The sequence below is a fragment of the Mycteria americana genome, unplaced genomic scaffold (genome assembly GCF_035582795.1).
Source record: "Mycteria americana isolate JAX WOST 10 ecotype Jacksonville Zoo and Gardens unplaced genomic scaffold, USCA_MyAme_1.0 Scaffold_37, whole genome shotgun sequence".
NCBI classification, from domain to species: Eukaryota; Metazoa; Chordata; class Aves; order Ciconiiformes; family Ciconiidae; genus Mycteria; species Mycteria americana.
Window position 1 is genome coordinate 1,599,621 of NW_027445624.1, and position 13,118 is coordinate 1,612,738.

Here is a 13,118-nt window from a genome sequence, read left to right on the forward strand (position 1 = left end):
GCCCGTGTGAATAAATGCAAGGAGTTGGAAAATCAGCTCTACTAAGATACACGAATCACTGCATATGTTGAAATAAAACTTACCTTGTCTTCCAACACACTGCTGATGGACCCAGAGGAAGATATATAGAGTTCACCGGCAGTCACCAGAGCAGCAGGTCGGACAGCAGTCATGAGTGGTGCTGGAGGTTGTAGCAGTGGCGGCTGCTGCTGCTGTTGCTGCTGGAGCTGCTTGCGCAGCCTTTTTGTGTAGCCTGTTCCATTTCTGAAGTTGTCGACAGCCTAGAGGCAGAAAAACATTTACAAAAAGGCAATATGAAACTTCAGTAGATAGATGAACAAAAGCCTCCACAGAGTAAAATGACTTGTGTACTCCTGGAAATGATATCAAGCCTAAAATCAATGAACATACAGCTATATGAACACATCACATTAAACACCAAGATCAAGGACTGGTAACTCACAGTATCTGTATTTCAAGTACTTCAGTGTTAACACCGAAATTGAAAGTGAGGCAATCAAGTTAAACAAAAGTGTGACCTGAATTTGCCAGATTGTCTCTAAAGAGCTGTCAGCTTCTGGAACAACAGGTAATGTACTTGAAAGGTACATTTAGCCTTATTCAACTTGGCCTTGCTTAAGGAGGTGTAAATTAGCCTTTCTTCCCTTTCAGCTTTTTACAAATAGTCTTTTCTTACAAACAGTTATGTAAAAGTCATCACCTTACCTTGCGTAGGGCCTTGTTGGCAATTAAAGCATCAGGAGAAACGTCCGTCTGATGACAGGTTGGGCATGTGTGTTCCTCAGAGTCCAGTAATGCTGTTCGAATACCTGTGTATGTTTAGAATCATCCAAACAGTTTTTAGCCAAACAGAGGAAATTTTGGGGGTTCTAATTAATTATAAAATCACGAAGATGGGTAGTGGGTGAATATGCTCTTGAAGTGAAAGCATGAAGCTATACGTGTTCAACGGTGTAAAAAATTTATAGTACACAGCAAATAACGAGACAGTTTTGACATTGCACTATTGCAACATTTGAAGATGTAGAGTAGGCTGTGTCTCGATGTTTCGACTAGTCTTCTTTCCACTATCTAGTACAGTCAGAAGTCACCAACCTCCAGGTTAATGAATAAAACACGTCTCAAAAAACCATTAGTAGGTTTGAGTTCTGAAGTTTTGAACAAGCTCTCCCGTGGAGAAGAATGTGGATTAAATGCCTAACTCTGCCTTTGGTGCAGACCGCAGGAAGTCACCAGAGTTGGCTATGCAGTTTTTTAGGAGAGAAAGGGTGTGGACAAACTAAATGCATTCAATATCTCATACTGTCATCACCTGCACAATTATGCGCTCTTCTCCTACTCGCCCCTCTGCATGTAAAGAGGCTTTCACTAGGTACTACGTTTTCTGCTTATTTTTTTTTCTTTTTTCCCTTTCTAGGAGAAGAGTCCTTTCCTGTTCAGGGTATACTTAAGTATGAAATAGAGCTGGTAACAAAGTCATTCCATTATCTCCTCTCTCTGCTTTCAGAAGATCAGCTGTGATGTTTTGAATTAACAAACGTGGGAGTAACACTTACATTCATCACAATAACTGTTTCCACAGCAGGGAATAACAACTGCATCAGCCATTAACTCTTGACAAAGCAGACATAACAACTCTTCTGGAACAGGGTCATCTGAGGAGGAGGAGGAGGACGGCTCCTCTGGTAAAAAGGGAGGCTTCTCCTTCTTTCCTCTGGCATAAGCTTCCCTGGAGGGGGGTGGGGAAGGAAAAAGGAAAAACTTAAACGTGGGTAAAGGAAAACTCTTCCAAGCTTTGTATTCTATCAAAGGAAGAGAACAGCTGGAGTTCTCCTCCCTCCACATCAGCCTTCTACAAGGTAGGCATTTAGTTTAAACTACTTTTCTATAGCCACAACACAATCTTCCTTCTGCTGAGCTCTCCCATTCATTGGATCAACTAATAAATCAGCTCAGACTAGAAAAACAATGGTTTGACAGCTACAAATCAGGTGAGAAGGATCCCACCTCTCCTTTGCCAGAGGGTAAACGTAAATTGCAGGCTCAGGATAAAGTTAGTCTCCGAGTAAGGACATTTTATCAATGGAAGAAGTTGATGTTACAGCTTCTACAAAAGGAGATCCATGGCAGAAAAACAGAGGTGCTACCAAGTGCATTTTAAAGCCGCCACTCTCGTCAGCCCACAGGAGTATTTTCTTAGGTTATAGCATCTACTTGATAAAAATCTGAGGGGGAGGAAATCTCAGTCCAACCGTTAGTTGACAAATGTTGCAAGAAGCCTTGGAAACATAAAGCAGAAGCAAAATGAGCTTTCAAAGAGAAGGACTACTCTGTAAACACTACTGAAATGTTTTACAGAAATACAGATTCTTAGCGTACCACCAGATTTATCAATGTCCAGGGCCATGAACAGTAGGACCACCCTATTGTAATATTAGAAAGCATCACGGATTTTATGGTTAAGAGACAATGACAATGCTTCCTGCCCTGTAACTACAGATGCTGGCCAACTTGGTTGCATTGCCCCTCAGACATTCACGCATGGTTTCTCTCGTTCCCTTTGTGGTCAGTCCATTTAATTCCATACGTACGCACTAATAGTTGGTATTGCATATTTCCCAGTGCTTGTCAGCATGGCACCCTTTGTAGTGGGGTCTTCCACCTCTATCATGAAGCTCCTGGGAATTCCTGTGCTCTTTTTAATTCTGGGAACAGGCTCAACATTTTTGTCCTGTTAAGAAAAGAAATGCAGACATAGCTCATCTTAAGACCCACACTTCCAATGACATTGCAATGCTTATTTTAAGCAGCAAAAGCCTTCAGGGCTCTCCTTTTACCTAGTGTCAGGCTCGCTAAACTGAAATACTTATTTTCCTAAATGAATATAGCCAGAATGTCGCAAAGGCTTGAGCAGTGTTTTGAACTCACTCGACATGCTTTGGCTTCACTTCAGGTTCCCTAAGGGTGGAATATCCCTTAGCTCACCACCCACTCAGACAAGAGACACAAACCCGCTCCTACTCCAGAGCGCAATTCAGAGCAAGAGCTTCATTCGGTGCTCTGAATCAGTCACTGGGGAAACTTATATTCACCCTCTCCATACGAAGGTTGAATTCGTACCTCAGGCATATGCATTCAGTGACTTACGTCACATGGCATGAATGCTCAGCCAGAGACTGGTGTAGTTACAACAGGCAAATATTCAATAGATGGGGTCAACAGAAACACCTTGGTTTTCTACGGAATACTAAAAACTGTGAACTGTCATTAGAAAGAGTTAAAACCAGAAAACTTTCCAGCAATATTGAAATATATAACAATAAGCATCCAAGTTCACAGAGAAAGATCTATGGACATATTCAATGTCAATGACCTACAAAAAAGAAAATGTTACATTTCAAATTCCAGGTTTTCCTTGAATTTTGAAGGGCTTTGCAACACTGCCATATAGCCTCTCTATTTCACCCGAAGAGAAATGAGTCTTAATACGAGTGTTCATGTATTTGTTACCTAACTGCCAAGGGAAACACGTTAAAAACAAACTAACACCAGAAGTCCCCCACAATCTTACCCCATGTGTTGGGCAGTTCTTTATATAGTGGCCAGGTTTTCCACAGCGAAAGCACGTATATGATGGTGGAGGTGGACCCAAGGGTTTCCTCAAGTAACTAAAAGGTTTTTTGGGAAAAGAAGAGAAAGGCATGCATGTGTCTCTCTTGTTAAAACCAACACCTCCACAATTTTTTCCAGAATCTTCAAAGAACAGATTTGACATTATCCACACTTACTTGATGGGATCATACTGCTGGCAAGACTGTATCATCACAGCTTTTACTTTCTCTTCCTCGGGAGCATTGGCTTCAGCCAGATTGGCAGTCTGTTTCACAGGGAATTGTTTGACACAGGCATTAGAAACGCGTTTAAGCCCACACAGCCAAAGACAACCCCACTCACCCCGTCCTGTGAAGAGCAGCACAGCGCTAGCTGAGGTTGCATGAAAACAGCTGCTTCTATAAAATACAGCTGTCCTGAAGATGTTCTGGGGAGTCCTTACACCATTACATGCTGTCTATGTGCCTGTTCACCTCCTTAAAAAGAGCCTTCTCGGGCACTCAGAACCTTCGGCTCTGTTTGTACCTCACATAAAGGCTTGTGTCACCAATCCCATTTTCCTCTGAGTGGACTGAAGCTATGTGTAGAAAAAATTATACTATCCAGATTTTGAAACTGATTTTTAAGCTCCAGACTGTTTGAAGGAGAAGACATACTACAATTTATGAAATTGTGCAGCATCCAAAGATTGGATCTATAACTGTAATAACTAGAAATGCAGAAATGACCCTGCTTGTGTCCATGTTCCAGAAACACCTCTAATTCGGCTGTTGCAAACCCCCCTGAAATGTCCATCACTGACAGCCAATTAAATTCTTCTCTGAAACTTGTGTTAGTTTCCAATGCAACATTAACGAAATGCATGAAAAACAGTAAACAGCTTCTAAAGTGCTGCTTCTTTGTGTCTGGAACATGAGTAATACCACAACATGACGTTGAGGCTGATGAAGTGCTCCCCTTCTACCTTCCCAAACTGGCAACTACTCCTTACAGGACAGTATCAAAATATACAGACATTTTAAGGTGAAAATAAACACTTTAAATTCTTAAAAATCAAATTAATGTTTTGTTCACATTACAAGAGTTATCCAGCTATGCATCACAGTATAAGATTTAAAAATACAAACCAAACACTTTTTTTCTTTAAGCACTTGACGAGAATATAGATATACCTGAATAAGCTGGGCCAGAGAAATAGGGGCAGAAGAGTCATCAATCTGTTCGCAAAAAATTAAACACACATTCATGTTGAACACATATTCATATTAAATGCATATTCATATTCAAACACAAAAGCTAAGTGATACAATGTGAAAATGCAACAAATACACTCCAAACAATTTTTATGGCAAGAAAAAAAAAGCACACAACAAGCTATACAGACAGACATAGCACTAGCTATGGACAGGCAGATGTAGAACAGGGCACCATGTTCTGTTGTGCAAACCTTCAACCTACGTGATCCAAAAACCATCATACATTATCTGTACAACACAAAGTCAGTCCGGAAATATTCTGGCGTATTCCATATGAAATACAATGCATTACTAGGCACAAATACCAATATTCACAGGAGAACTGTGCAAATGAGGGCATTACTCAGTTTTTACTATGCTGAATCAAATGCACAGTACTTACAACATAGACTATCTTTTACTGGAAAATATCTATTAAGGTAATGTGTGGAAAATTAATACAAGGCTACATTGCATACAATTAAGGGCCGTGCGTAGAAAAAAGGCTGAGATTGGTTTTTACGTACTGCTTTTGATGTTGCACTCACTGGCTCACTTCGACTTCTAGAAGAAGAAAGAAAGGTGATCAGAACTTAAAATAAGGCACTTGTACCCAACATAAAGCAGTGAAAACAGAGTCTAAAACCTGAACATCAAAACATTCTGTTCTGATACTCTAGTGAATGTGAACATTTATACGTATACATAAACTGTTCCCTCTTGGTGCATGCAGTGCAACTAAAAAAAAAAACCCCAAATCACATTTCTACTTTGTCACAAATTACTCCAAGACTTACAGATACAGAACACAACAGTGCAAGCGAAGTCCTCAGACATTTTGTCTCTGCGAGTAAGTATCAAAAATATGAAGCCTCTACTACAGTTTTGTGTTCTTAAATAATCAACCATGAAAGTACAAAGGTAACTTTAGCCAACCCGTATATCCCTAGCATTACAAGTAGGTACCAGAGAGAGTACTTCAGTTTCTAAGAAAGAATAGGGAGGCTCTAGACACTTTGAAGTGCAAGTTTACTGAAATGAAACAAATCAGCCATCTGACAAAGAAATAACAAAACTGCCAGCAGCATCGTCTTTACTACAGTGTTTCTCTGTGGAAGCCCAAGCACTCTGTTCAGATATCTACCATATTTAGCCATGAAAGTGCCAAAATGTGCTCAAGGTGTTACATATGCTATATTGACTAAAAATAGGCGCAGAAATCTCACCTGAAAGCAGTTCCTACGATTTTTTGGGGAAAAAAAGGTCTTAACTGCCTGAATCTGCTTTAAGATAATCTTGAAAATGCTACAATATTGTAGGAAATAATTATTACATTTGAAAACTTGCTGAGATTCCACGTACTCATTGATCTGTGTCTGCATGCTACTCATCACCAATCAGACATGCAACCATTGATGGCATTAACAAACAATTCCTACACCATCCAAAGTGTCCCATGAGCAGAGGCAATTCAAAGGCTGCTGTGGAATTCATGTGAAGTTTACATGCAGAGCCACAGAAATTCAGGGCTTTTTGCTTGCAAATGCTTCATGGGTACCAGGACGCTGCTGTACTGTTTGTTCAAGGCACACTGTAACTCATCAGTCTACTTTATTTACTGAGTAGCAACAGCAGAAAGGCATGGCAAAACCACAAGCTAATAATATCTACTAATTGTGGTGGAGAGGCGTATCTCAAAGAAGGCTGGAAAACATGACCATTCAAACAATGCTAATGCAGCTGATAGAGATCTGGACTGTATGAATAAATAAATGACAGCAATAATCCTGGAGTCAGGATGGCATTTGAATATCTGTAATTTTAATCAATACACCTGATTCTCTGTCCTCCAAACAGCTTAGGAACACAGAATTAAATCCTGGAGCATGCATATCAGCTTAGGGTAAAAAACGACCTGGAAAGAGAACTCGTAACATTTGGTAACATGCTAAACTGCTTACTGAGGTTCAAGTTTGGAAAGGATTAACTACTCCTTCATCGCATTCGCACAAAAGACAACACGCTTTAGGATAGTGTTCTTCTTCTCTTGCCGGAAACGGACATTGTCTTTAGGAAACTAATAGGAATCACTTAGGAATGCAACTTCTTGTTTGTGTGATTCCCCAGCTGGCAACCCTTGGTCTTTCCTCTATAGCTAGTACACACAAACCCCAGATTTGGGACGTAAGAATACCTGCCATATCCCGCCTCGCCTCCCCCAAATGCAAGAAATAGTCAAGCCCTGAGAATCAGACTCTTCTGAGATGGCAACAAATTCTCAGGTTACACTACAATGCCTGTCTGTCTGGACTATAAAAGCACTAAAAGCAAACACATATGATGAGGAATCTCTCCACGGAGAGGAAACAGCATCTACAGCCTTGGTCTCAGAAAAATCATCCCCAAGAACAAACCCAACAGACTCCTCTTATTTAAAAGTTACCATTGTTGGAGTTTGAACCCCATGTCCCAGCAGGCCTAAAAAGGTAAGTCTCCTTTGGGACAGATACAGTAAAATCTACCCCATGACAACAAAAACTAACAGCAGCTTTAACGAGAAAGATACAGTCTGAATGCCTCTGTAAACTAATAGCCATCCAAAAAGTTCACACACTGGAACCCCTAACAAAGAATACCATGCTTTACGGATACTCACATAACATATGTTTTGCTGGTAGCTTTAACTCCTCCAACAGGGATTCTTCTAACAATTACTGATGAGTTCCTAGGAATCAGGGCATTATCATCTGCGTATTCTGAAAACAACACAAACCCAGAAAAAAACATGAGTCAGTTTGTAAGAATGTATATTAATATGTCATTACATAGCACTTCACAGAATCCCTTTCAGATTAAAAAGCAAAATGTTCTAGGTAACATCGCGCCTTTATCGTCCCAACACACTAACAGGACATTCCAAGAAATCCTCAGGTCTGAGAATCAAACACAAGCAGTAAAATCTTTTCCATTTCTTAAAAATAGTTTGAACGCCAACAGCAAAAGGGGCTCAAAGGTCACTAAAGGAGAGTCTGCTAATGCATGAGGTTCTTTCCTGACCTAGCTTACGTTGCTTTTGCTGCTCTTAGGCTACAAAACCAAGACATCTCTGGAGAAAAACAAACCACAGCAAAGTCTCACCTGCTTAAACCACATTCCAAAGTCTGACTAGCTTGCCCTGCAACACCACAGGCACTCAGCTAAAGCATGGAAACTCTGCGCCATTGCTTTCATAGCTGTTCACTAAAAACGATTCACCCATGAAGACTGACAGAACACAGAAGACAGCCTGCCATCTCTGTCTATTTCTTGCAGCTTAATCCATCAACAGCCACACTTCTCAGCTGCTCAGGGCTTTACATTGACATGGAAACACAACTGGCAGGGCTACACATTGGATCACAGAGATTTTGGGGTTTTTTGAGCTTGCTTTCACAAGTAGGGCAGAATTGGCTCCAACTAAGGTGGTATCTGCCCTCTTAAGCTCATCATCTAGTTTGAATCAGCCCAAGGGACGTGGATTCTTTCGATGCACTTTTTGCAGAGCAGACAGACTCAAACAAAATGACTTATGAAGACAGCCTTGAAGAGCCTTTTGAAAGCAGTGTGTGCCTGAAGCTATCCATGCTTTGCCTTGGCTTACACCATGTTAGTCTTCTGAAGAGGAGGAAAGCCTTCTGACCTTTTCTGTAAGGCCCAAACAAAAAAACCCCACAACTCCCCGAGACACTTGGACTGAGTCAGCTTAAAACGCAAAGATGTCTCCATGAGAATGGTTTGTATCTTGTACTTACACGAGCTGGCTGTGACTAAATATTTTAAAGCACTATCAGCAGCCATTCCCTGTCATCTGCCTACAGCTGTACATACTAAAAGCTTTGCAGACGGAATCAGAACGATGGTCTGAAAACCAAAGCTGCTGTATCTCCAGTCAAGCTCTGTCAGGGCGGTTTTGCTCAGTGATCACACACAAAATAGGAATATTTCACAATTTCGGCTCCCTTTTTCAGTATATTATTCCTACAGGCAGGAACCTCTCTGAGACCAAAACATACCTACCAGAAGACATTATTTCAACCACGAAATGAACAGTTTACTTCTACTTCCAAATGACAGAATGCTTCTTCAGAAAACCGAGAAATCATTTTGCTGAAACTAATTCCTGTTCTTTCCACCTAGGGAACCAAACAGTATGCTTCCTCTGGAATTCAGAGCAGTTTCAAAATGTCGGAGAAAGGACTACTAATGACGAAACCAGAAGCTTTTACAGAGGTCATATCCTGAAACCAACCCCTAGAGCTCTTCTCAAAAGGAAAATCTAACCATTACACAGCCACCTGTCAAGAAAGGCCTGCACTGGGACATTGTCATGGAGGAGGAGCTCAAACAGTACTGAGGCCCAGACAAACAACTGGGAGACCATGCCAGCTGCAGTCCTAGGAGCCCAAAGCAGCTGTTTCTACCTGCTGAACAGAGCCATACAGGCTATTCTCTGTGGTCCAGATCACAAACCACTGGATTAAGATCAGAGTCCCATTGCGGTTTTGGGTTCTTTTCTTTTTTTTTGTATTTTGCCTGAGAAGCAGAAGAGCACATTCTCCAAGTGTTTTGTGTCAGAATGTTACAGGGCAGGAAAGAGGACTCAAAGCCCTGAGTTCTGGAGTTTGCAGTTCTTCCACAATATTGTGAGAACATCTCTTCTAAAAGACAGGTCAAGAAATTCAGGTCAAATTCAAAGGAGGCAAGTTGAAATGCATCATTCTTGAGCATAGGCCTTTGGAAGGGAATTCTGCCTTTATAGAACGTGCCTCTATAGCAAGCATGGAAGAGGACGCACACACACCCCTGCCCTTTAAAATACGTCCTAACCATCCATTGTGCCTTCCCAGCATCTTAAAAGGAGTCCATCATATCATTTTTTTCCACTGATATTTACAGTCCTGTTTACTTTTTGCTTATATTAGCAGGATGGGCCCCAGATTGACTCACGCTACGTGGGGACAAGCCACAAAGAGCAGAGTGCAGCTCCCGCAGGCCAGGGCTGCTGCGGTGCAGTCTGCGACGCCACCAGCCAGACGGACCCCGAGGCCCTGTGCCTGCTGCCCCCACGCACCTTCTTTGGTCTGGGCATTGGTGATCTGCAGGTCGCAGTTGGCCACCTTCAGCTTCTCGCGGCTCATGATCTGGCGCTTGAGGTCGCACAGGGAGATGTGGAGGCCGCTGAAGGTGACCGTATCATAGCTCATCTTCGAGGAGAACTTGTAATGGACGCACGACATGGTTGGGGCCAGGCGGTGCCTACTCCACAACAGCGTCTACCGTGGCAGAAGGCGCCGCGGCCTCTGCACCACGTTACGGCCTGCGGCAGCACGGGGAAGGACCCACCGAGGGGTCAGGGCAAGCAGCACAGGCTGAGGTGGAGTGGGCCGAAGGCACTCAAAGGGAACGGCGCTCGGCCTCCGCTCCCTCTCTCGCACAGAGCGCTCCCAGCGCTGACTGCTCGCTATGGCGACTCAGGAGCCCCTGCCTCAGCGTTCCGCCCAGGGGTTTCCCGGCCAACAACCAAACGCCTGCCTCGAGCGGGTCACTGCACACTCACAATGGCATACTGCACCCAGGTGCTGGCGCAATGATCGCCATGGGGACGGAGGCTGTTTGCCCCAAACAAACCCCACACTGACCAAGCGCCATAGCAGGTACAGCAGCAGGCTCCCGCTCCTCCTGCTGCTCCTGCCCTCCAGGTACCCCCCAGCCACTCTGCCCGCCAATATCTCACCCCATCACCCCTCTTCGCTTCCCCCAGCAGAGAGCTTCCCTCTGCAGCTGCCGATGGTAATGGAGGTGCCCAGTGTGAACTTCACCGTTCCGGCCATGCCTGCACAAGTCACTGCCTGCGGGCTGCCCTCTGTTCCAGGGCTGACGGTGTCCTCTGAGCCTGCCCAGCTCCACCCCATCACCTACCAGCTGGGGCAGGCCAGCGTCTGGCAGGGGGTGCCAGGACCCCTGGGGACCCCAGGGCAGCTGGTGCAGCTCTCCTGTGGGGTGCAGCTCCCCGCCATGGTGCAGCTCCCCCATGGGGTGCAGCTCCCACAAGTGCCAGCCTACAGCGGGGGTCAGCAGGTGGTGATGGGGACGCTGGTGCCCAACCAGCCGATGGGGCTGGGGCCATGGGCCATGGTCCAGGGGGAACCCCTGTACCCAACGGGCTCCTGCCCGCTGCATGTCCCTGCCCAGCCCGGACCGCCGCCACCCTGCCGCCCCCCGGCTCAGCATTGGGTGCAGGGCCCCCCTGTGCTCCACACCCTGCCCAGCAGCGCTCAGAACCTGTCAGAGGCCTCCAACAAGGACGGGGTGGCCATCGAGGACAGCATCTCTGCCACCAGCCCCCACCAGACCGCCCTGGCTCCTATCACCGGCAGAACCACAACAAAGCCCACAGGTGAGTTTTGGGGGATACCCAAGCCTGCAGGTGGACAGCCAAGCTGAGGACAGCTTGCACTGCCCTTGGGTTGGGTTGACTTTGTTTGCTTCTCAGCAGCGGTGACCAACCCAGCGGCCCCAGGGGAGCCCGCAGACCTGCCCAAACAGGGGCCTGCCACCTTCGCCGAGGCCTTTGCTGAGCAGGCAGAGGACACCACCCTCAAACATATGCTCGCCTGGCTCAACACCACAGACGGCGAGGACACCATCCCCGATGTCCCCGACAGTCCCAGCTTGACCACCTTCCTCCACGAGCTCCCTGACCTCTCCGAGTATGTGGCGGAGGGCGGCAGCACCAAGGAGCAAGCGGCGGTGTTGGGGCTGGGGAACAGTGAGAACACTGTCCCCGATGACCCCAACATGACTGCCTTCCTCAATGAGCTCCCCGACCTCTCCGAGTACGTGGTGAAGGGTGGCTGCCCCAAGGAGCGAGTGGTGGTGGTGGGGTTGGGGGACGGCGAGGACGCCATCCCTGATGTCCTTGATTTCCCCAACAGCCTCACCAGCACCGCTTTCCTCAATGAGGTCCACAACTTCCCAGAGTATGTGGCAGACGGTGACTGCCGCCAGGACCAAGCGGTGGTGGCATGGCTAGGGGACAGTGAGGACACCAACTTGACTACCAAGGTCCTCGATGAGGTCCCCGACCTGTCCGGGTATGTGGCAGAGAGTGGCTGCCCCAAGCATCCAGTGATGGCGGTGGGGTTGGGGGATGGCAAGGACACCATCCCAAATGTTCCTGATGTCCCCAAGTTGACCACCTCCCTCAACAAGCTCCCCCACCTCTTGGATACAGGGCAGAGGGTGGCTGCAACAGGGAGCAAGTGGCGGCGGTGATGCTGGTGGACAGCGAAAACACCTTTCCTGATGTCCCCGACAGCCTTGCCAGCACCACCTTCTGCAATGAAGTCCCTGACTTCTTGGAGTACGGGGAGGAGGGCGACTGCTCCGAGGACCGCCTGGCAGCAGCAATGCTGGGGGACACCGACCCGTTCTGGGGGATGGCGGCCTCCCCCTTGCAGGACCCCAGGGGGAAGCAGGGTGGGCTGGTGGCAGACCTCCCCACCTGGCTGCCACTATGTCCCTTGGGGACTTCCAAGGAGAGCTCTCCAGAGAGTTCTTGGGAGAGTTCAGAGGAGTCTCCAGAGGACAGTCCTGTGGAGAGTCCCCAGAAGGATCCCCTGAAGACTCCTCCAGAGAGTCCCCTGCTGAGCCCCCTGCAGATCCCGCTGCTGAGTCCCCTGGGCAGCCCCCCGACTGCCCCCCAGCATCATTTGCCCCGCATGGCCCAACTGGTGGAGGAGGCCCTGCAGAGGCAGCCCCGGGTGGTTTTGACCCGCTTGCCAGTGCGGGCGGGCGTTGTTTCCTGCCAGGTGGTGCCCAGATCGGGAGAGACAGGCAGCAAGAAGGCCAAGCGCCCCACGCCAGCCAGCACCCCCAAGATGCAAGTGACCTCCCTGCAGGACAACATGCCACCAAAGAAAAAGAAGAAGATGGTGGTTCGACAGCAGGCCAAACACTGAAAAGCGCTCTGGGATGGGAAGCTGGACGGGGACAGCACGGCGATGGGTGTCAGCAGGCAGCAGGCAGGAAGCAGGAGGCAGAGAGCATCCGACAGCAACAACGTGCCCGCCAAGCGACCTACAACCTGGGGGACGCCAGGGGGCTAAAGTCCTTCGTGCAGCGGAGGGGACAGGTTTATACAGCCAGTCCATCGAAAACCCGCAGCACAGAGTCCTTAAACTGCTGGCCTGGGGCTCTGGCCACGCACCC

The 13,118-nt window shown here is 46.8% G+C and overlaps 1 protein-coding gene across 1 annotated transcript; it reads right to left on the bottom strand.

Moving 5' to 3' along the window:
- Positions 1-559: 559 nt before the first annotated feature.
- LOC142403502 (E3 ubiquitin-protein ligase RBBP6-like) lies at positions 560-10,144 on the bottom strand. Its single transcript, XM_075489761.1, has 7 exons — positions 9,979-10,144; positions 7,525-7,624; positions 5,396-5,432; positions 4,761-4,850; positions 3,532-3,535; positions 727-830; positions 560-577 (listed from the first exon to the last, which is right to left on the bottom strand). Exons 1-7 carry the CDS (start codon positions 10,142-10,144, stop codon positions 560-562), a joined length of 519 nt encoding a protein of 172 aa, XP_075345876.1.
- Positions 10,145-13,118: the final 2,974 nt, after the last annotated feature.

Coding starts and splice junctions, on each gene's coding strand:
- LOC142403502 (XM_075489761.1), bottom strand. CDS start 10,144: ATGTCGTGCGTCCATTACAAGTTCTCCTCGAAGATGAGCTATGATACG. Junction 5,433..7,524: donor ACCAGCAAAACATATGTTAT/GTGAGTATCCGT, acceptor TTCTTCTTCTAG/AAGTCGAAGTGAGCCAGTGA. Junction 4,851..5,395: donor TGAGTGCAACATCAAAAGCA/GTACGTAAAAAC, acceptor TTTTGCGAACAG/ATTGATGACTCTTCTGCCCC.